Consider the following 24,611-nt stretch of genomic DNA (forward strand, 5'->3'; position numbering starts at 1 on the left):
TGAATATCTTTATTCCATCCTTAATTTCTTCTATAACCCAGTAGTTTTTGAGAAAGGTGTTGTTCAGTTTCCTTGATTTTTCTGTTATTGATTTCTACTTTTATGGCTTTATGGTTAGAAAAGATGCTTTGTAATATTTTGATGCTTTGGATTTTGTTAAGGCTTGCTTTATGGCCTAATATGTGGTCTATTGTGGAGAATGTTCCGTGTGCACTGGAAAAGAAAGTATACATGGCTGCTGTTGGGTGGAATGTTCGGTATATGTCTATGAGATCGATTTGGTTGATTGTAGCATTTCTGGATGTTCTGTCCTTCACCAAAAGTGTTGTGTTGAAGTCTCCAGCTACTATTGTGGAGCTGTCTATCTCCCTTTTCAATGCTGTTAGGGTTTGTTGTATGTATTTTGGACCCCTGTCGATGGGTGCGTAAATATTTATTACAGTTTTGTCCTCCTGGTGTATTGACCCTTTAATCATTGTATAGTGTCCTTTGTTATCCTTTGTGGTGGATTTTACTGTAAAGTCTATTTTGTCAGATTAATATTGCCACTCCTGCTCTTTTTTTTTTTTAAGCAAAAAGAAAGTTTTATTTGGCTTATATTCAAAAGGACAAAAGTGGGAAGCAGACAAGCATGCTGCCAGAGCTAGAATGTCTGCCTGAATCCAAGGAAATATCACAGAACAGACAAAAGTGGGAAAATGGACAAGCATGCTGCTACAGCGATGTCTGTCCAAGTCCAAAGAATATTACAGAATTGGTAAGAATGGGAAAACGGACAAGCATGCTGCCACAGCCATGTCTGCCAGAGTCCAAAGAACAGAGTCCAAAGAACACAGTCCAAAGTTACAGAGCCATCAGTATATATTAACATTACAAATGGGCAAAACCATTGAAAGCTTAGTCTTTTCACGGATTGGCTAGAAAGTGTGAGCCTACATTTTGGATTACCTTTCTTAATAATCATTGGTACGGGTTTCAGTAATGAGAGTCAGGAGGGTCTTCATTGGTCCAACAAATTTCTATTCACTAAATGCTAATAGAAAAAGATAAGAGTGGAAAGCCTTTTGTGTTCTGTTTGATCCTGCTCTTTTTTGAGTGTTGTTTGCTTGATATATTTTTTTCCATCCTTTGAGTTTTAGTTTGTTTGTGTCTTTAAGTCTAAGATGTGTCTCTTATAGGCAGCATATAGATGGATCGCGTTCTTTTATCCAATCTACCACTCTCTGTCTCTTCATTGGTGCATTTAGTCCATTTACATTCGGTGTAATTATTGATAGGTATGAGTTTAGTGCTGTCATTTTGGTGTCTTTCTTTGTGTGTTGTTCACAGTTTCTTTGTTCCACTCAATTTTCTGTGCTGAGTCGTTTTTCTTTATATATTTTCTTTTCATCTTTTTCATTGTTGTTGATTGTGTGTTTGCTGAGTCTTTATATTTTTTTTTGTTTTTTATTTTGACTTGCAGGATTGTTAGTTTCCTTGGTGGTTACCTTAACATTTACCTCTATTTTTCTAAGTTTATACCAGTCTTTTATTTCTTTATATCGCCTTCACATCCACTCCATATGAAAAATCTACGTCTACGTTTTTTAAGTCTCTCTTTTTTTGTTTTAATGTTGTTATCTTTTACATATTGACGTCTGTTTCCTTATTTTCAGTGTTTTAGCTTTGATTTATTTTTGTGACTCCCCTATCGGGGTTGATATCTGGTTGCTCTGTTCTGTGTTCTACTCTTGGGTTGTTATGTGATGTTATTGATTTTCTAACCAGAGGACTCCCGTTAGTATTTCTTGTAATTTTAGTTTGGTCTTTGCAAATTCCCTAAACTTCTGTTTATCTGGAAATGCCCTAATTTTGCCATCATATTTGAGAGACACTTTTGCTGGATATAGAATTCTTGGCTGGCAGTTTTTTTCCTACAAGGCTTTATATATGTCATCCCATTGCCTTCTTGCCTGCATGGTTTCTGCTGAGTAGCCCAAGCTTATTCTGATTGACTCTCCCTTGTAGATGACTTTTTGTTTATCCCCTAGCCATTCTTAAAATTCTCTCTTTATATTTGGTTTTGGCAAGTTTGATCATAATATGTCTTGGTGACTTTCTTTTGGGATCTACCTTATGTGGGATTCAAAGAGCATCTTGGATAGATATCTTGTCATCTTTCACGATATCAGGGAAGTTTTCTGCCAACAAATCTTCAACAATTCTCTCTGTATTTTCTATTATCCCCCCATGTTCTGGTACTCCAGTCACTCGTAGGTTATTCCTCTTGATAGAGTCCCACATAATTCTTAGGGTTTCTTCATTTTTTTTAATCCTTTTATCTGATTTTTCCCCAGATAAGTTGGTGTCAAGTGCTTTATCTTCAGTGTCACTAATTCTGACTTCCATTGCCTCAATTCTACTCCTATGACTTTCTATTGAGTTGTCTAATTCTGACATTTTATTGTTAATCTTCTGGATTTCTGATTGCTGTCTCTATGGATTCTTGCAGCCTGTTAAATTCGTCATTATGCTCTTCTTTAATCTTTTTAATTTTCTCTATTGCACATTCTGCATTTTGATTAATTTCCTTCCTAATCTCTTAAAAGAGTTCTGTATATTAATCTTTTGTATTCTGCCTCCGGTAATTCCAAGAAATTTTCCTCCTCTGGAAAATTTCTTGATTCTTTATTTTGGAAGCTTGCTGAAGCTATTATGGACTGCCTCTTTATGTGATTTGATATTGACTCTTGTCTCAGAGCCATCAATAAGTTGTTTTATTTATTTTATGTTTGCTTACTGTGTCCTAGCTTCTTGTTTTGTTTTGATATGCCCAGATAGGCTGCTTGTGTGAGCTAGTTTGATTATTGGCCCCTTTGAAGCTCTAATGTCCTGTCACCAGGTGGTTAGATCCATTACTAGATATGTGGGCTCAGGAGCCCACCCACTCCTCCTGTATGGCTTTAGCTCAGGTGCCCATGTAGATAGCCACCATGTGTGTAGTGCAGACTCTCACCTGCAGTCCTAGACAAGCATGGATGATTGTTGTAGGCACAGGCATCTGGCAGGGGGACACACTATGAGCAAGGCAGGGGGCTGACGGCCGCCCCTGAGTGTCCAGGAGGAAAGCGTGTCCCTGTTCCCTAGAGCGCATAGGTGGGTGGGTTTTACAGCCGGACTATGAGCACCCAGTACTGTTGGCTGTAAGGACTGTGGGGCACCTCTTATTCTTGGGCCCCTATTGCAGGTGGCTAGGTTGCGTGGGTTTAGGCACCAGTCCTCAGGCCCCTGATGTGGGTAGGTGAAGTCCCCACTTAACAGGCAGAGCAGAGTCAAATGTTACGAACCTGCCACTTCACAGCTGAAACAGTTGAAGTTAGACTTCAGGTATATACCCTGTTGTACTGCAGTAATAAGGGCCTATACTGTTGAAATGGGCACACACAAGTCTATGCAGGGGGAAGGCACTCAAAGTCCATGGTTCCCTTATGCCTGTGTCTAGTCAAAGGAGCTATGCCTGCCCTGGCTTAGGGGGGGCAGCAGTTTATTTTTTCCCATTTGTTAATTTGTTCACTCTCCAAGGCTGGGAGAATGGCTCAGGGCATGTGACAGATCCTACTTCCGGCCCAGGGGACTCGGCAATTGCTGAAGCCAGTCTGGGACCCTGTGCAGAGCAGGGAGTGGTGAGGTAAATGGGAGAGAGGTTTCTCCCCTAGGGGGGTGTTTTTCATCTGCACGGTAGGCCGGACGCAAATACTTACCTTTCAGCGATCAGGAGCTGCTTCTCACTGGTTCTGTGTGGCTGAGTAGACTCAGTGGCTGGGTCTCTCCCTGTGCGGAATACACCTCCCGAGCACCGATGCTTGCCTGCCTCACTGCTCACCCCTGAGGGCTCAGGCTCTCACCGGGTCAGGTTTGGTACCTCCTCACTTCTTCCGAACTGTCTCTCCCTCCCGCTGCCACTCAGCCTGGCTCCTCAACTTTGCTTTTGATGTTCAGGGATCCCAGATTGTCATATATAATGGAATCACTTGTTTTTTCAGGTTTTTGTTGTAAGAGGGTCCACTGGAAGCATCTGACTACTCCGCCATCTTGGCCCCGCCCCCCTCATCACCAATTTTCTTGAGAAATGGAATTTAATTTTTAATTAAACAAACATTTTCATTTCTTTTAGCTCTTTGCAGCCAAAAGAGTGTATTTCAAAACTTTTTAGTGTTGTGAAAGAACACAGTAATTTTTATAGATGCACACTGTGTGATAAATACAAAACTATTGTAGCAAAAGCATTAGAGTACTCTTTACATGCTCTATGGGAAGATTACTCAGCCCTTTGTCCACCCCCCTCCCCATATATATATCAGGTTGTTGTTGTTGGGTGCTGTTGAGTCAATTTTGACTCATAGTGACCCCATGTGACAGAGTAGAACTGCCTCATAGGGTTTTCTAGGCTGTAATCTTTATGGGAGTAGGTTACCAGTTCTTTCTCCCACAGATATGTTGGGTGGGTTCAAACTACCAACCTTCTGGTTAGTGGCCAAGTGCTTAACTGTTGCGCTACCAGGGCTCCTTTTATCAGGTACGCATGACCTATAATTTCTGATGTTTCCCAATGACCCAACTGGAGGTCTGGCAGCTTAATGTGTCGCCGAAGCTGAAGCATGGGCCCCAGCACAAGGAGCTGGTACAACATGTATGTGCCTGGCAGGGATGACAGCCTCAAATACTTCTGCCAGCATGAGACCTGAGGAGGCAGCTGTCCTTTGCTGGTTATTCTCAATGCATTTTGTTTTATCAGCGAATACTTACTTCATGTAGTCCTTGAAAGGGAGGTGTAAGGACTGGAAAGGATCTGAAAAGAGCCAGGTTGTCACTCAGTGGACTTCTTTTAGGTTTAACCATGGTTGACATGAATCAGAACCATCTTTACAGCACCCAACAACAACAAAGTGAGAACTCTGAAAAAAAAAAGTGAGAACTCTGTTCTCTTCACATGCGTCTCACACCCACTAGGCAGGACCATCATGGAAGCTGGAGGAACGAAGTGGAGGTCGCCAAACCAATGTTGGCTCATTTAAATGTAATTATTAATAACAATACTTTGTTAAACACAAAAGGTCCTGGATAGGATGCTGGGACAACAGGTGCAAACGGCAGCTGTCCTCTGTTCTTAGGTCACTTCAGAAGCAGAGAGAAAAAGCTAACCTTTAGCAATAACATGAAAAGTGTCCCCTTGGCACTCTTCAGTTGTCTGGAACTCTCCTTAGAAAGCAGACCTACTCATACCTTCATTTCATTGCTATTTCCAAAGTCTCTTTCTCGGACAATTAGTACCACCATCATCTAAAGCAGCCTGTATAAATTAGATGATTTCCTCCTACATACTTCCCTCAGCTTTGTTTTTTAAAAGGCAGCATTTTATTAAAAAAAAAAAATTTTTTTAACATTTTATTGTGGTTTAGGTGAAAGTTTACAGGAAGATTAGTTTAATAATTTATACACAGCTTGTTTGATGACATTGGTTGCAACCTCAATGTGCCAGCACTCTCGTCCCTTCCTCCCTGAGTTTCCTGTTTCAGTGTGCCCAGTTTTCATGCCCCTTCCTGCCTTCTGAACTTTGCTTTTGGAGAAATGCTGCCCTTTTGGTCTTGTATGGTTGATTGTTCTGAGATGCACATTCCTCACAGGTGTTATTGTTCACTTTATAGGCCCGTCTACTGTTTGGCTGAGAGGTGATCTCCGAGAGTGGGTTCAGTTCCAAGTCTGAAGGGTATCTAAGGGTCATAGTCTTGGGGGTTCCACAGTCTCTATCAGACCAGTAAGTCTGGTCTTTTTTATGAATTTGAATTTTGTTCTACATTTTTCTCCCACTCTGTTCTGGACCTTTTATTGTGATCCTGGTCAGAGTTGTCAGTAGTCATAGCTTGGCACCATCTAGTTTGTCTAATCTCAGGCTGATGGCGGCTGTGGCTCATGTGGTCCAAAAGGTGGCATTTTAAATGTGCACCTCTTGTTTATTTTGCTGTGTTCTAATCTGCTGAGATGGAACCACGTCTATTCATTCACTTTATTCACTCCACTCTTTTCTCATTCTTCATTCACTCATCAAATATTTTTCTTCCCACTCTATACCAAAGCAGTGTCACAAGTGCAGAGACACAACGGTGAATGAGGCAGAAATGTCCCTGGCCTGGCCAAATACACCATGAACTTCCCCAGGGCTTATTGTCAGAGAGCACAGGGGCATTGTCTTCATTCGAATCATCCAGAAGAAAAAGGTGCTCTCACTGAGCCTGAATTCTATGTGTTCTTGTAGAATGGTAATAGTTTCTGACATGCGGTTTTCATCTGCTTCGAATGGTCTTTTGCCCCCCCACTCCCATTTTTGGTTGCAGTTTTTGGAGCTGTCTCGAGAGGTACAGCACTATGGATACTTGCAGCTGGATCCCTGTACCTGTGAATATCCAGAACCAGGCTGTCTGGCTGTTGTTTCTGTCGGCAATAATGAAATCAGCTGCCACATAACCCTGCCTGATGACCAGACCCAGGATGTCATTTTCCAGATGAACAGGGTCAAGTGCTGGCAGGTCACTTTCCTTGTGAGTATCTTGGCACCTTGCCTTACTGAGGAAGCCTCCACCCATGATTTAAAAATTCTCCATTTAGATGAAGTACCCAGGATAAACAAATGCATAGAGACAAAATTTTATTAGTGGTTACAAAGGGCTAGGGGCAGGGAGGGAATGGGAGTTATTTCTTAATGTGTACTGAGTTTCTATTTGGGGTGATGTAAAACTTCTGGAAATGGATAGTCATAATGGTAGCACAACATGGTAATTAATATTACTTAATTCTACACTAAAGGGTTTAAATGACACACACACAAAAAAACGTGTTTACCTTCTAATCTAACAAGTCTATCTCTGGAAGTTTATGCTAAGGAAATCATTGTGGATATTTGTAAAGATTTATGAACATTGCCATGGATTGAACTATGTCCCCCCAAAAATGTGTGTATCAATTTGGCTGGGCCAGGATTCCCCGTATTGTGTGATTTTCCTATGTGTTGTAAATCCTGCCTCTATGATGTTAATGAGGGAGGATGAGCAGCAGTTGTATTAGTGAGGCAGGACTCAATCTGCAAGATTGGATTGTGTCTTGAGTTTATCTCTTTAGATATAAAAGAGAGAAGCTGGCAGAGAGACCGGGGACCTCATACCACAAGGAAGCAGTGCCAGGAGTGGAGCGCGTCCCCGGGGTCCCTGCACAGAGAAGCTCCTAGTCCAGGGGAAGATCGATGAGAAGGCTGACAGAGAGAGAAAGCCTTCCCCTGGAGCTGACGCCCTGAATTTGGACTTTTAGCTTACTTTGCTGTGAGGAAATAAGCTTCTCTTTGTTGAAGCCATCCACTTGTGGCATTTCTGTTATAACAGCACTAGATAACTAAGACAAACATGAATGTTTATCTTAGCATGGTCTGTAATATTAAAAAATTAAAAATCTAAATATCTAAAAAAAATTTCTTTTCAAAACTTCCTTTCCTTCCTCCCGTTTTTATGGACTGCTTCTCTTTCTGTTGGTGTTTCCTGGGCTTCCATATCTACCATCTTTCCTCTGCATATTCTCAAATCCATCACCCAGATCTCTCTCAAAGGGTCCAGTATTTCCTATTGCCTTCTGGACATCTTCACCACGTGTCTCACAGATCTCAAACTCAACCTTTCCCCGAACCAGACTCACCTTTTTTTTCTCATTGCCACACTGGAGTTCTTCTTCCAGCATTCCTTATCTTGCTCAGTGATAATCTCCACCACCACCCCCAGTTGCCTGAACCGGAAACCTTGAAATGGTTTCTAACTTTTCTCTCTCTCGTATTCTCTACTTTTAATTGCTGGTGGAGACCTATCCATTCTACACTCGTTGTCGTTCAGTCGATTCCGACTCATAGCAACCCTATAGGACAGAGTAGAACTGCCAATAGAGTTTCCAAGGCTGTAAATCCTTACAGAATCAGACTGCCACATCTTTCTCCCATAGAGCGGCTGGTGGGTTCAAACCACTGACCTTCCAGTTAGCAGCTGTGTGCTTAACCACTGTACCACCAGGGCCTCATTCTATCCATTTTACTACCTTGCTACTCCTTAATGATGCTCCTTCTCTCCATCTTCACAACTTTGGTGGTCTCAGCATTCTCTGCCTGGATGAATCTAACAGCCTTCTCCCTGCCTCTGTCCCCCTTGGGGATCAGAGGACATACTTGTATAATTTCAGTTCTTTTAAATTTATGGAATATGGCCAGGAGTATGGTCAGTCTTGATCAATATTCCATGTGCACTCAAATATGTATTCTTCTGCTATTGGGTGGAATAGTGTATAAATGTCAGTTAGGGCAAGTGGTTGATAGTATTGTACAAGTCTTCTATGTCTTTATATATTTCCTACTTGTTCTATCAGTTACTGAGAGAAGTATGAAAAGCCCCAAATATAATTGTGGATTTGTCTATTTCTTTTTCCAGTTTTTTTCAATTTTTGCTTCATATATTTTGAAATGCAGTTATTAGGTGCATACATACTTCAGATTATTATATCTTCTTGGTGAATTGACTCCATTATTACATAATGTCTCTCTTTATTCCTGGTAATATTTCTTATCTGGAAATCTACATTGCCTGAAATTAATATAGCCACTCCAACTTTCTTTTGATTAGTATTTGCATGGTATATCTTTTTCTTTCATTTTAATTTTAACCTCTCTGTATTTTTATGTTTTTAAATGAGGCTCTTGAGAACAACATATAGTTGGGTCCTGATTTTTTTTGTAATCAAATTTGACATTTTTACTTTTTAATTGGAGTATTTAATATTTATATTTAATTAAATATATATATGTTTGGGTTTCAATCTACCATCTTGCTATTTGTTTTCAATTTGTCCCATCTGTTCTTTGTTCCTTTCTTTCCTCTTTTCCTGCCTTCTTTTGATTAACTGGGTATTTTTTATGATTCCATTCATTTGCACTATTGGTTTGTTAGCCATACCTCTTTTATTTACTTTTTTTAATGGTTACTTTAGAGTTTCCAATATACATCTTTAGCTTATTATAGTCTCCTCTCAAATATTAGACCACCTCACGAACAGTATAAAAACTTCACAACCGTATATTCTTCTATTTCCCTTTTCTGTCCTTTATGATATTTTTGCCATACTTTAACTCTATGCATATTATAAACCTCATACTACCTTATAATTATTTTTTATTTAAATAGTTAATTATTTTTAATTAAGTGTTTTATTTTGAGATAATTATAGATTCAGAGGCTTATATTTGTTTTATATATAATGTCCAGGGTTTTTAGTTGTACTTAGTGGGAGGAATAAGGAAACAAACATCTGCTCCATCTTCTTGGACACAGAATTGTGTTTTAATACCCTACCTGTTTAAGCCCCTTCTCCCACCACATCCCATGCCTTGGAGCCTGTGCAGTAGCCACACTCGATCCCTTGCAGTGTCCCCAGTAGGCCAGGCTCCTTCATGCCTCAGTGCATTTGCACTTGCTTTCTCTTCTATCAGGAATCATCTCTACTCTCCCCCAACCCCACCAAAAAAAGCCAAAGCCACAACAGCAAACTTAGAGAGCCTCTACTTCTGCTCAGACGCCCTTCCCTCCAGGAAGCCATCCTTTACCCTCCCAGTCTGGGATACATGCCTATTCTATTTGCTTCTATAGACCTGTGTTTGCTTTCTTTATAAGATTTATCATATCAAATTGTGGTGATTTATTTCATGATTCCTCAATATACTAGTAGCCCCTTAGGAACCAGGACATGTCATTTGTTATGATATTTTGCCCAGGACATAATGTTGTTGTGTGCCGTTGAGTCAACTTTGCCTCATAGTGACCCCATGTGACAGAGTTGAACTGCCCCATAGGGTTTCCTGGGCTGTAATCTTTATGCAGATCACCAGGTCTTTTCTCCCGGGCAGCGGCTGGTGGCTTCGAACTGCCAACCTTTAGGTTAGCAGCTGAGTGGTTAACCACTGCTTCACCAGGGCTCCTTCAGGACATAATAGGCACTTAAATTTCTATTGAACATCTTAGTCATCTAGTGCTGCTCTAACAAAAATACCACAAGTGGATGGCTTTAACGAAGAGGTATTTATTCTCTTACCGTCCAGTAGGCTACAAGTCCAAATTCAGGGCATCACCTCCAGGGGAAGGCTTTCTCTCTCTGTCGGCTCTGGAGGAAGGTCCTTGTCATCAGTCTTCCTTGGTCTGGGAGCATCTCAGAGCAGGAACCTCAGGTCCAAAGGATGGGCTCTGCTCCCAGCATTGCTTTCTTGGTAGTATGATGTCCCCATTCTCTGCTTGCTTCCCTTTCCTTTTGCCTCCTGTAAGATAAAAGGTGGTGCAGGCCCCACACCAGGGAAACTCCCTTTACATTGTTATCAGGGATGTGACCTTAGTAAGAGTGTTACAATCCCACCCTAATCCTCTTTAACATAAAATTACAATCACAAAATGGAGGACAAGCACACAATACTGGGAATCATGGCCTAACTGAGTTAACACATTTTTGGGGGAACATAATTCAATCCATGACAATGTCTAATAGGATCTTTTCCTCTGCAGGGGACTCTACTGGATATGGATGGGCCCCAGCAAACTCTCAACCAGAACTTAGAGCTCAGATTTCAGTACAGTGAGGACAGTTGCTGGCAGTGGTTTGTTATTTACACCAGACAGGTGAGTTCCCAGGGCAGAGCATGAAAAACTTCTGTGCTGAAATACTCTCTTGCTTGCTAGGGTGGACAAAGCACATTGCCTCAATCCAACCAGAGCAGAATACTAGAGTGTGCTATGCACAATCTTTTTGGCCTTAATACCCTTTATTTTGTTTGTTTTTTTTATTTTACTAGTCACCATGACCTTCGTATCAGTTAGAAAGGAATTTATGTAGTTACCAATAACAGATGACCCAACTAACTATGATTTAAACCAAGCCAAATGGTACATATTTTAGGTTTCGTGGGCCATATTGTCTCTGTGGCAACTACTCAACTCTGACTGTAGCACAAAAGCAGCCATGGACAATACATAAACAAATGGATATAGCTGTGTTCCAAAAAAACATCAGTTACAAAAATAGGTGGTGGGCTGGATTTGGTTCACAGGCTGTATTTTGCTGACCCCTGGTTTAGATTTCTATTATCTCGTTTAATAAGAATACTGGAGGTAGATGATTGGCATCTCTATCATTCTCTTGGCCTTTCCAAGCAGATAAAAGCTATCCCTTTTATCTGGAAAACAAAAAGCTTTCTCCCAGAAGCCTCCTAGAAGACTTTCTGTTATGTCTCATTGGGCAGAACTAGGTCACATGACCACTCCCAGTTGCAAGGGAGTCTGGGAATCAAGGATCTAGCAAAGAGGAACAGGCCTCATGATCAGCTTAGAATAAGCACAATCCATTGACTGGGGCTTGGCACTTTGTCATCTCAAATAAAATCAGGGTTCTGTTAGCAAGGAGGAGGCCTGGTGGCACAGTGGTGAACAGCTATAGCGAGCTACAGCAGCTAACCAAAAAGGTTGGCTGTTTGAATCCACCAGCTGCTCCTTGGAATCCCTATGAGGCAGTTCTACTCTGTCCTATAGGGTTGCTATGAGTCAGAATCGACTCGATGGCAATGGGTTTGGTTTGGTTTGGTTAGCGAGGAAGAAGAGGGCAAGGCTATTGGGTAGCTAACTATCAGTGTCTGCCACAGACTTGTAATTAAAGTTGGGATAAGAATCCTTTAAAAAAAATTAATTTGCTAAATATCAAATCCCATTGAAAAATTATACTTATTCAACTAACTGAAATTATTTCAAATTGGAATCAAACCTACAAATGTTCTAAAGCAGAATCAAAATATCGAAGTAATCTTTGCATCAACATTATATTCAATTTGAGTCCCCACACAAAATTCCAAGGAATATTCTGGTTTTAGGGACCCAAAGCCCCTTTCAACTCTCCACGTCTAGTATATTTGTGGTCATGAGATAACAGATATCAAGGTTCTCTGAAAAGCACAAAATACTAAACCAAAATCCTAGGTTAAAGAAATAGGTCCTCAGGATCACCTTAAGTATGAAACACCCTTAGGGAAGTGGTAGGATGGTTTGCTGAGGCAATTTTTGTGGTTACTTGGAGAGATGTAAAAGGAGCCCTGGTGGGGCAGTGGTTAAAGCCCTTGGCTGCTAACCAGAAGGTTGGTGGTTTGAACCCACCAGCTGCTCCTCAGGAGAAAGATGTGGAAGTCTGTTTCCATAAAGATTTACAGCCTTGGAAACCCTATGGGGCAGTTCTACTCTATCCTGTAGGGTTGCTATGAGTCAGAATTGACTCGATGGCAGTGTGTTTGTTTTTTTTTTTTTTTCCTTTGGAGAGATGTTGGGATTTTGGCAATGAAACCACCTCCCCAGAATGCTAAGTGCAGTAGTTAAATTTTATTGTGGTCTTTTAATCTAGTCGGTAGCAAATGAGTTTAAGCCAGTATGGACAGGTGCAATAAACATTCTTTTAAAGGGTTCCTCGGAAGGTCTTATTTCCTCTGGAGTATGGGTTTATTGATGTGCACCCAAGGGCTACTTCTGCAAAAGGCAGAAATGTGGCTGGTGTGCCCTGCAAATATAAATGAGGGCTTGGGCCCAAATCTTTTTTAGGCTCTTTAAACAAAAGCTTAGTCCCTTTATATTTAATAATCTTTACCTGCTTTATAGCAGAGCCTTAGCCTACATATTTAGTACATTGTACAGGAATATGGAATCACATCTTGTGGAGCACTATTAAACATCCTTCTTAACTGCATCAGCTTAGGGGGTTTTGTTTGCTTGTTTTTTGGGGGAAGGTGATAGTTAAATTTTTTTGTTGCTGAAAATACAGAAAAAAAAATACACCCATTCAACAACATTTACATGTACAGCTCATTGACAATGGTTACATACTTCACATGGCATCACCATTCTCCCTGTCTCCGCCCACATTGTTTCACCACCGTTAACTTAGACTCTCCACCCATTAAAGTTCTCATCTGTGTTTTAGAGTTACTGTGGTCCATTTACTCTCATATAGGCAATTCTTCAAAAGAGCACAATGCTCAAGGTGGACATTTTTATTAAATGAGCTAAACTGTTGTTTAATTTAAAGATGACTTCGTGGGACAGTTTTGGTTCAAGGCTTAGAAGTTGTTTCTAGTCAATAGATACAGGGGTTCTTCAGTCTCTCAGTTTAGGATTTGATGTTTAACTATTTCATACACTGGTTTTGTGTACTTTACATGCATGCATGGATAAACAGGACTAATTCTCAGCAAAACTAGGAGGATGTCAAATTTCACCATTGCATATAAACCCTGCATCTGTTACTCTTTTCTTTATTGGTGGCAGCCCCCTCCTTCTCTCTTCCCTCCTTTCCCTTCCCTTAAATAAAATTAATTCCTATCATGCTCTACAGCCCTGCGCAACTTTGAGATGTTACTTGTGAGCTTCCTATTCTCCCTGTAATTCTGCTTTTTATGCCCCACCCCTTTGGCTACCACCCCAGCCTGGGTTTTCTCTGTCTCTCCTCCTTCCCTTCCTCTCCATTTCCCCCCAGCACAGAGACCATCCCTGAACACACAACCTTTAGTCCTATAGTTTCAAGCCTTGACCTTCAGTGGTCTCAAACCTCAGTAGCGCAGGAAGAGAAAACAGCCACCCAAGAACTGAGAGCAAGAAAAGGGAGGAAAAGGATTAATGGGAATGGAGAAATGGGAAAATCATAGGGAACCTTAAATTTGATACATAGCGGTGGAGATCTTGGAACAAGGAAGCCCCAGCTTTTGTTCTGTGTAACTGTGTGTGTTGTAAAAATAATAACAATAATTAAACCACAGGTGATATCAGGGACAGCCATCAGTCTTAAAAGGGAGTGACTGAAAATACTGGAAAAATAAGAGAGTGAAGAAAAAAGTGTTTTTTTTTTTTAGTTCAATAAAAGCAGTAAGGTACTAATACATTCTTTCAAACAGACAGATTACTATTTATGCCTAACAATAGGTCTCTCAATAATTATGTATACAATTAAATATAAGATTGTTATCATTTTAGTTGATTACAATAATAAGCAGTTTTTGTTATTTGTTACTTATGTAATGTGATCTGCTGCTTATAAATAATAGAGAAAATGGACGGGAAGGGGAAGTCTTAGGAGGGAAAATGATTAGTACTAAAATCCTGATCATTTTTCATATGTGTTTTAAAAATTTTCTGTAAATCTACCTATGTAATTGAGAAAATGTATGGTTACTTGCTAATTACATCTTATGCAAATTTCTGGAAATTACAGAAGAAATCTAAATTCTTGAAAGCATAGTGTTGGAGGGCAGAGCTCAAAATCTGCTTTGTGGTGGGAGGAGGGAAGGAAGAGAATGACGATATCTTCAGTTGAGAGGGCTGTTTGTTTCTGGATTTCTTAGGCTTTTTTGCTGAGTAGCTGCTTGAAAAAGATGATCTCAGAAAAGATGGTAAAGCTAGCTGCAGAGAATCCAGAAATGGTAAGTGCTCCTATCTGTGTATGTTTTTCACTTGGAAGTTCCCACTATCAGCTGACATTTGGAGACCAAATTACACTGACGAATTCCCTGGGCCAGCAAATCTGGTCCTCGAGGGAGGAATCCAAAGGGCACCCAAGTGAGCTGATCTTTCCTCTGGGGATTGGTAAGGAGCTCCGTGTGTCCAAAGGGCATGGCGGAAGGAAGCCTATCTTTAGAATTCAAGCCATTTTTCCAACAGGAAGTCATCTTTGGAATGCTGAGAACTTTAACCCTGTACTGTGTGTCCTTTTATTTCTACTTTCCTCCAAATAGAGGCTTTCTGATTTACCATAAAAACTACATCATAAAGGCAGAATCAAGGAGGTCTTTAACGTAGCAGGGATGGTCTTAAACAAGCTCTGAGTTTTGCCTCTAGAAAGAACCCATAACCTCTTGATATTTCCATTGTGCCAAATTAAAATGCCATTGGCAGTTGGGGAAACCAATCAAGTGAAAAAAAACTTCAAGGCTGTAATTTTTTCTTAATGTAAAATTAAACTTTGCTTTTCTGGTCTACATCTATTCAGTAAAGTTCTAGTAATTCATTGAAATGAGCAATGGTCGTCTATAAAACAATTATTGAGATTTCCTCTTCTACTTGCCTTATCATCATGGTATAAGCATGTTCCAAATAAAATAGTATGGCTTGATTTTTAAAAAAATGATTACAAATGCAAATGCCTGCTTGACATTTGTAAGCATAATTCTTTTGCAAAATATTACACTGGTCTTTAAAAAATATCTTTTTAAAGTACAACATAAAACATTTGGAAAATCTTCCTAAAGTATTAATTTAAATTTAGTTAGATGACATCTTTTGTTTCACACTGATCTGTTTGTACTTGGCTCTACAGCTTTTTTCTAAGGGAATAGTTACTTCTTATACTTTTTTGTCTTTTAGAATGGAAGATTTTTTTTTTTTTTTTTTTTTTCAGGGAAAATGAAGTTCACTGCCTCTTGCTGTTTGAACAGTTCAAAATGTACTACCAAACCCCAAAACGAAACCCGTTGCCGTGGAGTCGATTCCAACTCATAGTGACCCTATAGGACAGAGTAGAACTGCCCCATAGGGTTTCCAAGGAGTGGCTAGTGGATTCTAACTGCCACGCTTTTGATTAGCAGCCAAGCTCTTAACCACTGCACCAGTAGGACTCCTCAAAATGTACTAGAGAGTAGCAAATCAAAGGAATAAAGGAATCAAGGAGGCTCGTTTTAAAAGAGTAATAAAAATCCAACTTCTTATGTAGGATGGATCCCCGCTTAGGTTCTGATCACTATATATTTAAAAGAATAAGAAGTATAAAGAGAAAAGAAAAGCAATTAACTGAAGGAGCCTCATTAAAAGGCAGAAGTGCTCTCCCATGTGGATGAATAACATGTAAGCTACTTGATGCAGGAAATACTTGTACAATGAATAGTAAAGAGTTTTCTCAACAGAGTGGAGAGTGTGGTGATCTATTTAAAGTTTTCAGGAAAAACAACCACACTAAATACACTCCTCAGATCTGCACACAAGTTAAAATCTATAATTTATCCCTGTGGCTGATGGCAAAATCAACATATTAGTCAATGCTTGCATTACTTTATCCAAATACTCACAAAGTTTTATTTCCACAAATTTTATTTCCTTACTTATTTTGGTTCTTGGAAAGAAAAGTTAAGACCCTTCCTCTTGAAAATCAGACTTTCAGTGTTTTTTGATGTTATAGGGATAGTCCACATTTCAATCTGCAATTTCATCTACAAATCCCTGGATAGAATGGGTGCTTGGAAGAGAACAGACTGGTAATCAGCTGTTTGAACTCATACTGGGTTCTGGGCCGCCACACAAACTACAGTTGACTAGAACATGGCATTTTGTGGCTCTTAAAGGAACAATATAAATGTGTGGCAGCATCACTCGGTGGTTTTTAGGTAAACAAACAAAGCCTGAACTAACACATATCACTTATAGAAGGTGTGTATGGACTATGACACAGAAGTCTGTTTTACAAGGCAGGCTCTGATTCCAAGATTTTTACAAATATGAAGAATCCGGGGTGGGGGGAGTGGGGAGAAATGGAGGAAATGGTAACAAAACAAGTCTCATAAATAAAGTGGATGACCCCTAGAAGCAGATTAAATAGTACTGGTTTTATCTTAACAAGAATGAAGAAGGAAAGAAATATAGTGCTAACTTAACCAGCTCAGCTAGCTTAAGGCAATGCTTTCAAAGGGAAGACTTGAACCATTTATGAAGAGATCATTAAAATTTGAAGTCAAACCAATCCATAAAAGAAAAATGTAAACACACAACACAACAAAAATCATGTTAAATTCTTAAAGGCAATATTAGCCACAAAACAGAAGGAAGACAAAAATCAAGTGTAGCGTTCTGAAAGTTACACTCCTACATAAAAGCCTAAATACTCATATACAAAAACCTAAATCAATTTTATTAATATTCGCTATTTTTAATTTAGAGAAGAATTATAAGGATTATTTTATTTGAAAATAAATATATTAGTTAGGATTAGGTTTGGCTGCATACATATAACAGAAAACAAAATAAGACAAAAGAAGTGTCTTACAAATTATAATGTAATATTGTAAAAAAAAATAATAGCAAAACACCTGAGACATTGGAGCATTAATTTCTCAATAGCTGAGACTGAATAACTAATCTTTTAAACAGGTTATTGAGATAGCTTTACATATATGAATGGATTTCCATTAAGAATACTAACCTAAAGGAAGTCCTATGCATTGGTCCTTAAAGCAATGTATTTTATAACAAAATTAACCATAGTCAAGAATCAATTGCTCTTTTGTAGTACCATTTTATTATTTATCCCACTTATTTTGAAATGTCCACTCTATATTTCCTCATGAATAATAAGCAATAATAATTACTTCATTAATTTACCCCTTCCTTCTATCATTTATGAATGCCTATATTTATTATTCAAGGAGCCTTGGTTGAGCGCTCGGCTACTAATGGAAAGATCAGTGGTTTGAACTCACCAGTTCCTCTTCCAGAGAAAGATGTGACAATCTGCTTCCATAAAGATTTACAGCCTTGGAAACTCTATGGGCCAGTTCTACTCTGTCTTATAGGGTGACTATGAGTCGGAATCAACTCAACGAAAAGTCAAGCATACATGGACAAATATTGTATGATCCCTCTTTTATAAGAAGACAAGAACAGATAAATTTAGAGAGACCAATATTCATTGGTGGTTACCAGGGAGAGGGGAAAGGGGAAAGTATGCTTTAGACCTTAGAGACTTGTTATCTGTGGTTATGGGAAAAGTGACACTGAATGTGGATGTAGTGAGCACAGCACAACCAAAGTAAAAATGAGCGTTTGAGCACATATGGATGGATATAGACACAATTAAAGAGAATGCTGACAAATTGTGATAAATGTAACGAATGTCAATGAACAATTTGTGTGGAAAATGTCAAATGGGAACCTGAATTGCTGTGTAAAATGTCACCAAAAACTCAATTAAAAAAAAAAAGAATTGATTCGACAGCAACGGGTAGTGGGGTATATTTATTATGCAAAGGCTAGGAACTGAGGATTCAGTGTCAAGGAGCTTATTTGTTAGACGAGAAAGGCAGTTATAAAGAGAATTTACAGTTATAGAGTGATAAGCTCTATCCCGTGTTTGATATGTGCACATTATATTATATTAAACATAGTTGGTTAATAGTATAACCCTTTTCTTTTTTTAGTAAGAAAAATCTAAGAACTCTTTCCCCCAAGCCTTGGTTAGGTCACATTTACTAAGTGTGCCAGACAGTCTTCGTCTGCCTGTCCAGATCCATCTTTACTCTGTTCCACCCTGCTCTGTGCCCCAGGAGGCTGGCCTTTGTGTACCACAGCTTTGCTTTCTGGCCTCTGATTGGGTTCATCCAATGGGAAACCCAGTAGGAGATTGAAGGGTGGGAGAAAGGCAAGACTAGGGTATTTATTTCTCCAACTCCATCCCTGCTGGGCCTATGTGGTTGGCAGGTCCTTCTACTGAGGGCCATAGCTCCTGGCAGGCAGCCTCTCCATTTAGCTGTAGCTACTCTTTCAGGATCCAATAATAGCTCCTCCCCCTATGGCATCAGGCCTGTGGGGGGGAGGGGACAGTTGCCTGTCAAGTTGACTCTGACTCATGACAACCCAATGTGTGTTAGAGTAGAACCGTGCTCCATAGGGTTTTCAATGGCTTGATATTTCATAAGTAGATTGCCAGACCTTTCTTCCAGGGCATCTCTGAGTGGACTCTAACTGCCAACCTTTGGGTTAGCAGCAGAGTACATCAATCATTTGCATCACCCAGGGACTCTGTCAGGCCTAGAGGTGTAAGAACTCCTCCTATGTTCCTTTACTCCCTTGTTACTAGTCCCTGGGAGCTCCAACAGCCCTTCTTTGGTTCCCCTTAACCCCGCCCACACCTCCATTAAATAGTTAAATAGTTCTTTTTTAAAAAATCTCCTCAATTATCCCTTATGAGTGCACCATCTGTTTCCTGCTGGGACCCTGGCTGTTCTACTAGGTTTACCTTATGTATATGAGGTATATTCAAGTGTCTTGAACTTCAGTTTGATTCATTTGATTAACAGTGCCCTTTGATTAATCAAAGCCCCATTTGGCTTTGATTCAGCATATGGATTGAAGCTCTGTGGATTATTTCAGGATTTGTAAGTACATTTAATTTCGTGCAAAGTCCTTTTTAAAGCTGTGCTGAATCACATAGGCAACAACCAATATTAAATATTAAGCTTCACTTAACTTTTGGAGACTCGATTTTTGGAACATTTGGATACTTGCAAATTAAGGGGGAGTGGCAGATGACATGCAGGTGCCCCACTGACTGGCAGCCTTCAAGACCATTGAGGGGAAGGGGAAATGTGCTAGTTAAATAGATTATTTGTGTGCTTGCTTCTCCTGGCTGACATTTTACTAATCTATTTAGCAGATTGAAGTTCCAGAACAAGGCAAAAGTAAAAGAAACCACATTCAACAAAGTCAGGTCTGTGAGTAAAATTATGTAATTGAAGAGTTGTAATTTTGATGAAGGGGTCCTGGTGGTGCAGTAGTTAAAGCACTCAGCTGCTGTTCGAACCCACCAGCCACTCCTCAGGAGAAAGACATGGCAGTCTGCTTCCATAAAGATTTACAGCCTTGGAGACCCAGTTGTACTTTGATGAATCTGTCTTTTTTCCCCTCTAAGTAACCAAAGCCATTCTACTTCCAAGAAAATGCCAGAATTCTGTTTCTCAGAAGCTCCTCCATGTGGGTTGGGCCAATTGGAGGGCCATCACAGAAGTATATTATTTTTATTGTTGCATCCAGTAGGGATAGGAGAAACGCTTTCCTGAATTTTTGTGTAGAAAATTTCCAAGAAGAGCTCGAATCCTTTAGTGATTTTCTTCCATATCCCATGCATTTTTTTGGAAAAATCCTCTTTCCAGTTTGTATGTTTTAGTTTTTTGGATTTTCGGCAGTATACTCTGCATAAAACAACTTTTAAGTTTATAAAATCCTTTTTTTGAGCATTTAGGTTTGCTGTGCAGATGACTATAAAAGTAAAAATTATAACAGAAAACAAGTTTCCAGTTGTCAAATACTAGTTGCCAAAAACAAAAAACAAAAAACAAACCAGTTGCACTGAACCCATGTGAAAACATTATTGGGCACTTACTATGTGCCAGGCACTGTTATATATTGAACTAACTTTTATATTGAACTAACTCATTTATCCTCCTTTAACTTGTTAACTTATTAAATTAGCTCATTTATCCCTGAATAGTGCAAACAGTTAACTGGCTGGGCTGCTAACTGAAAGGTTGGAAGTTCGAGTCCACCCAGAGGCACCTTGGAAGAAAGGCCTGGTGATCTACCTGCAAAGAATCAGCCATTGAAAACCCTGTGGAGCAGTTTTACTCTCACACACATGGGGTCACCATGAGTTGGAGTTGACTCAACAGCAACTGGTTATCTTCAGCTGCTGTAAACAACCTGTAAATAAGTTGAGGAAACTGGGACACAGAGAGATTAAGTGACTTGCCCAAGGTTGCACAGTAATCACTGGTTGAAGAGCACAGGCAGTCTTGACTCCAGAGCAGTGTCCTTAACCACTTTTTCTAATTTGTCTTTTCTAAGTTCAAATCCTAGTGTAGGTGAACAAAATACAGGTGACCCTCTAAGTAGCATTTGAATAGATTTTATCACTGACCCAGCTCCCATCACAGGGTCTGGTGTGTACTTAAGGTCCTTAGTAAATATGTCTTTAGTGAACAAGCTCAGAAAAAAACATTAAATGCAAAGCTTTCTCTGTTTCATAATTACAGCATTTCTGGCTGGCTAGGTCAGAGACAAGACAGAAACTCCACAACTTATGGGCTGTGTGTCTCCAGGCAGATCAGAAACCTAAAAGTATGGAAGGGACTCCTGAGGTGCTTATTAAAATGCAGATACCTGGATTTTAATAAAAAGACTGATTCAGTAGCTCTGGGGTTGGGGCTTTGAAAATCCACATTTCTAAGGCGCACCTTACTGAGAACACTGCACCAAGCGTCAGTTTCTTCATCTGTAAAGTGTAGGTGGTAATCACTCCATCTTTAAACGTGTACACATTTCAGCAGCACACTGACAACACAGAGCTATGGTTCTCAACTTTGGCTGCACTTTAGAGTCACCTGGGAAGCTCTAAAAAGTAATGATGATCGGGTCCCACCTCAGAGATTCTCTGGTAATTGGTCTGGGGTGACTGGACAATGGAATTTTTTAAAGTTCCCCATATGGTTCTATGTGCAGCAAGGATTGGAACTATTATCCTAGGAATAGTGGTTCTAAAAGTGTGGCCCCTAAACCAGCAGCGTCAGCCTCCTCTGGGAACTTATTTGTTGTTGTCGTTAGGTGCCATCGAGTCGGTTCCCACTCACAGCCATCCTACGTACAACAGAACAAAACAGTGTCCAGTCCTGCACCATCCTCACAGTCGTTATGTTTGAGCCCATTGTTGCAGCCACGGTGTCAGTCCATCACATTGAGGGTCTTCCTCTTTTTTGCTGACCCTGTACTTTACCAAGCATGATGTCCTTCTCCAGGGACTGGTCCTTCCTGATAACATGTCCAAAGTATGTAAGACAAAGTCTCTCCATTCTCTAAGGAGCATTCTGGCTGTACTTCTTCCAAGACATATTTGTTCGTTTTTCTGTCACTCCGTGGTATATTCAATATTCTTCACCAACACTGTAATTCAAAGGCATCGATTCTTGGGATCTATTGTTGTTGTTAGGTGCCATCGGGTCGGTTCCAAATCATAGCGACCCTATAGGCCAGAGTAGAACTGACCCATAGGGTTTCCAAGGAGCTGCCAGCTGAGCTCTTAACCACTAAGCCATCAGGGCTCCCATTAGAACTATTAGAAATGCAAATTCTCAGGCCCCACCCCAAACCCACTGGAACAGAAACTCTGGGGGTGGGGCCCAGCAATCTGTGTTCAGCAAGCCTTCCAGGTGAGTCTGAGCCTGCTCAAGTTTGAGAACCACTGTCCTAGAGCAACAGGCAACACAGCTGAGGTCAACATGGATGCTAATTCAGCTACCCACTTGGGTGAGCAGCAGCTCTGAAACAGGGAAGCCTACCTCATGGTTTGAATAAGACTGGCATTTCAGAAGTAGGCCTGGTGTCCAACTATATTGAATTCCAATTTATTTATTTAGCAAACCTTACCCTGAGCCAGGCACTGTTATAGGTACTTTTTATGTATAACTCATTTACTCCTCATAACAAACCAAAGACTATCATTATCCTTGATTTATAGCTGAAGAAAGGAGCCCTGGTGACGCTTGGCTCCTAACTGAAAGGTTGATAGTTCAAATCCACCCACTGCTCCAAGGGAGAAAGATGTGGCACTCTGCTTTTGTAAAGATTTACAGCCTTGGAAACTCTATGCGGCAGTTCTACTCTGTCCTATAGGGTAGCTATGAGTCGGAATTGACTCAACAGCAACGGGTTTGATTTTGGGTTATAGCTGAAGAAACTGAAAAACAGAAAGTTTAAGTAACTTGCCCAAGGCCACATAGCTTGTAAATGGCCAAGCCAGGATGTGAACCCAGTCAATCTGGCTCCAGAGTCCATTCCTTTAACCACTCTGCCATGGGCCTCTATTAAGAAAAATCCCTTGTAGAAAAAAAAATTTTTTTAGCCATTGAGATGACCCACATTTTTTTTCCCCTACCAGGGCTGAAGCCTACTCTCCTGTCCCTGTCTTTGGAACGTATGTAAATGCTGAAGGCCAACTGTTTACTCACTGAAAGTTTATGGCAACCATAACCTCTTCATATGTTTTGGAATAAGAATAATGCTTTTAAACGTGTGGTTTTTTTGTGGAGGTGCACTAAAAATTTTGGGTGAAATTAAAAATTGAATGTCACACAGCTTTAAGAGAGAGGAAAGAGACAAGACAGGCAGAGTTCAAGTATTACCTGGATGGCATCCCAGGGCCTGGAAAGATGCTCCGAACATATCTATCTCATCATACCAGCAGGTGGTGCTCTCCTCAGCCCTAACAGAAGTACCAGTTGCCACTGAATCAGTTACAACTCATGGCCACCCCGTGTGTCAGAGCAGAACTGTGTTGCATAGGGTTTTCAATGGCTGATTTTTTGGAAGTAGATCACCAGGCTTTTCTTCCAAGGTGCCTAGGAGCAGACTTGAATTTCCACTTTTTCAGTTAGCACGTGAGTGTGTTAACCTATTGCATCACCCAAGGACTCCAACAGATGCACAACTACCCCAAAATAAAGCTTCTGTTGGATAAAACCACTTAAAATAACCATTTAAACAAATATAACCTTTCCTTTGCCCTTTTAATATTGTTTTAACTTCCTAAATTTTCTTTGTTATTGTCATTACGGAAATTATCTCCTCTCATTTACATTCTGACCTCTCTGTGTTTACTTTGCAGTGGAAAAACTATTCTAATTTTCTACTAAGAAAAAGCAAGATTTCCATTAAGGTAGCTGAAGATGACTGTATCTTTGGGACCATAAAGGAAGAAGATCTTTGAAGAGAAAGTCTCACTTTTTAAAATGTCCTCTAAGGCTATCTCGAGACTGTTAAGGGCTTGGGGGTTGAAGGTGGGCTTCCTTACTTTCTACCAATTGAAGAAATTTGACTTCCTCCCATGTTTCAGCCACTAAGATTTTTTGGCACTAAATTTTATTTATCAAGGCTCCTGCAACATAGATAAAGTTCTATGTAGGAAAAGTTATACAGTTTATTTTTAATGAAATGGCAAATCCATATCAAGTAATATGAAGCTCATTCAATTGTTTCCCTAAAATAAATGTTTACCTGGTTTCATTCTGATATTACATGAATGAAAGACTCATTATGAAACATAAATGCAGTGAGTCTAGAATGTTTACATCTTAGATGTACTCTAGCATGGAGATAAGGAAACTTAATGACTGCTTAGTTTTAAATACTGCAACTGTTAATAATTGTACTGTGAAGGCATTTGGTGGCATTATAATAGGACACATTAGGTAGGACATTTGTCCCGTATAGTCTTGTGAGCCTGTTTATTTGGGATTAAGTTATGTTCTAAAGACATGACTCATCAGTGGAGAAAAATAGGGCTCCTTCTAAGAAATGGAATCATTGAAAAAGAAATCTGGACTTCACAGATCCATCCAAGAATCACAGCAAGGAGAAGAAATGCTAATTTGTTTCTGTAAATAATTCTGAGCCTACCAATATGGATGTACTCAAAGGAGCAGGCTGTCCAGTTCTGTTTCTCCATAGTTGTAGTTGCATTCTGTCCTTAGAATAATAAACTCTGTTCAATAATCATCATGCTATTTTGATTGTTTTGAGTTTTGTTTTGTTTTTTTTTTTGGAAAGCAACATTTGATATCAGATAACTTACAAGTCTCTTGGCTTTAAAAATATGCACTTTCTCACTAGAATTTTCTTTAACTCAGACTTATGAGTTTCAGTAATCTCATGGTTATTAGTGTAATTATGTTTAGA

General features: G+C 39.8%; 1 protein-coding gene across 1 annotated transcript in view; it reads left to right on the top strand.

Annotated features, from left to right (window-relative positions):
• The window catches only part of SNX31 (sorting nexin 31), a 69,221-nt gene extending 44,935 nt beyond the window's left edge, over window positions 1-24,286 (top strand). The window contains 5 exon segments of the mRNA XM_023726030.1: window positions 6,372-6,575; window positions 10,608-10,721; window positions 14,471-14,548; window positions 19,540-19,596; window positions 23,542-24,286. Coding sequence (XP_023581798.1) covers window positions 6,372-6,575; window positions 10,608-10,721; window positions 14,471-14,548; window positions 19,540-19,596; window positions 23,542-23,643 — 555 coding nt within the window. The 3' untranslated portion in view covers window positions 23,644-24,286.
• The last annotated feature ends 325 nt before the right edge of the window (window positions 24,287-24,611 follow it).

This window comes from Trichechus manatus, unplaced genomic scaffold (genome assembly GCF_000243295.1).
Source record: "Trichechus manatus latirostris isolate Lorelei unplaced genomic scaffold, TriManLat1.0 scaffold00009, whole genome shotgun sequence".
NCBI classification, from domain to species: domain Eukaryota; kingdom Metazoa; phylum Chordata; class Mammalia; order Sirenia; family Trichechidae; genus Trichechus; species Trichechus manatus.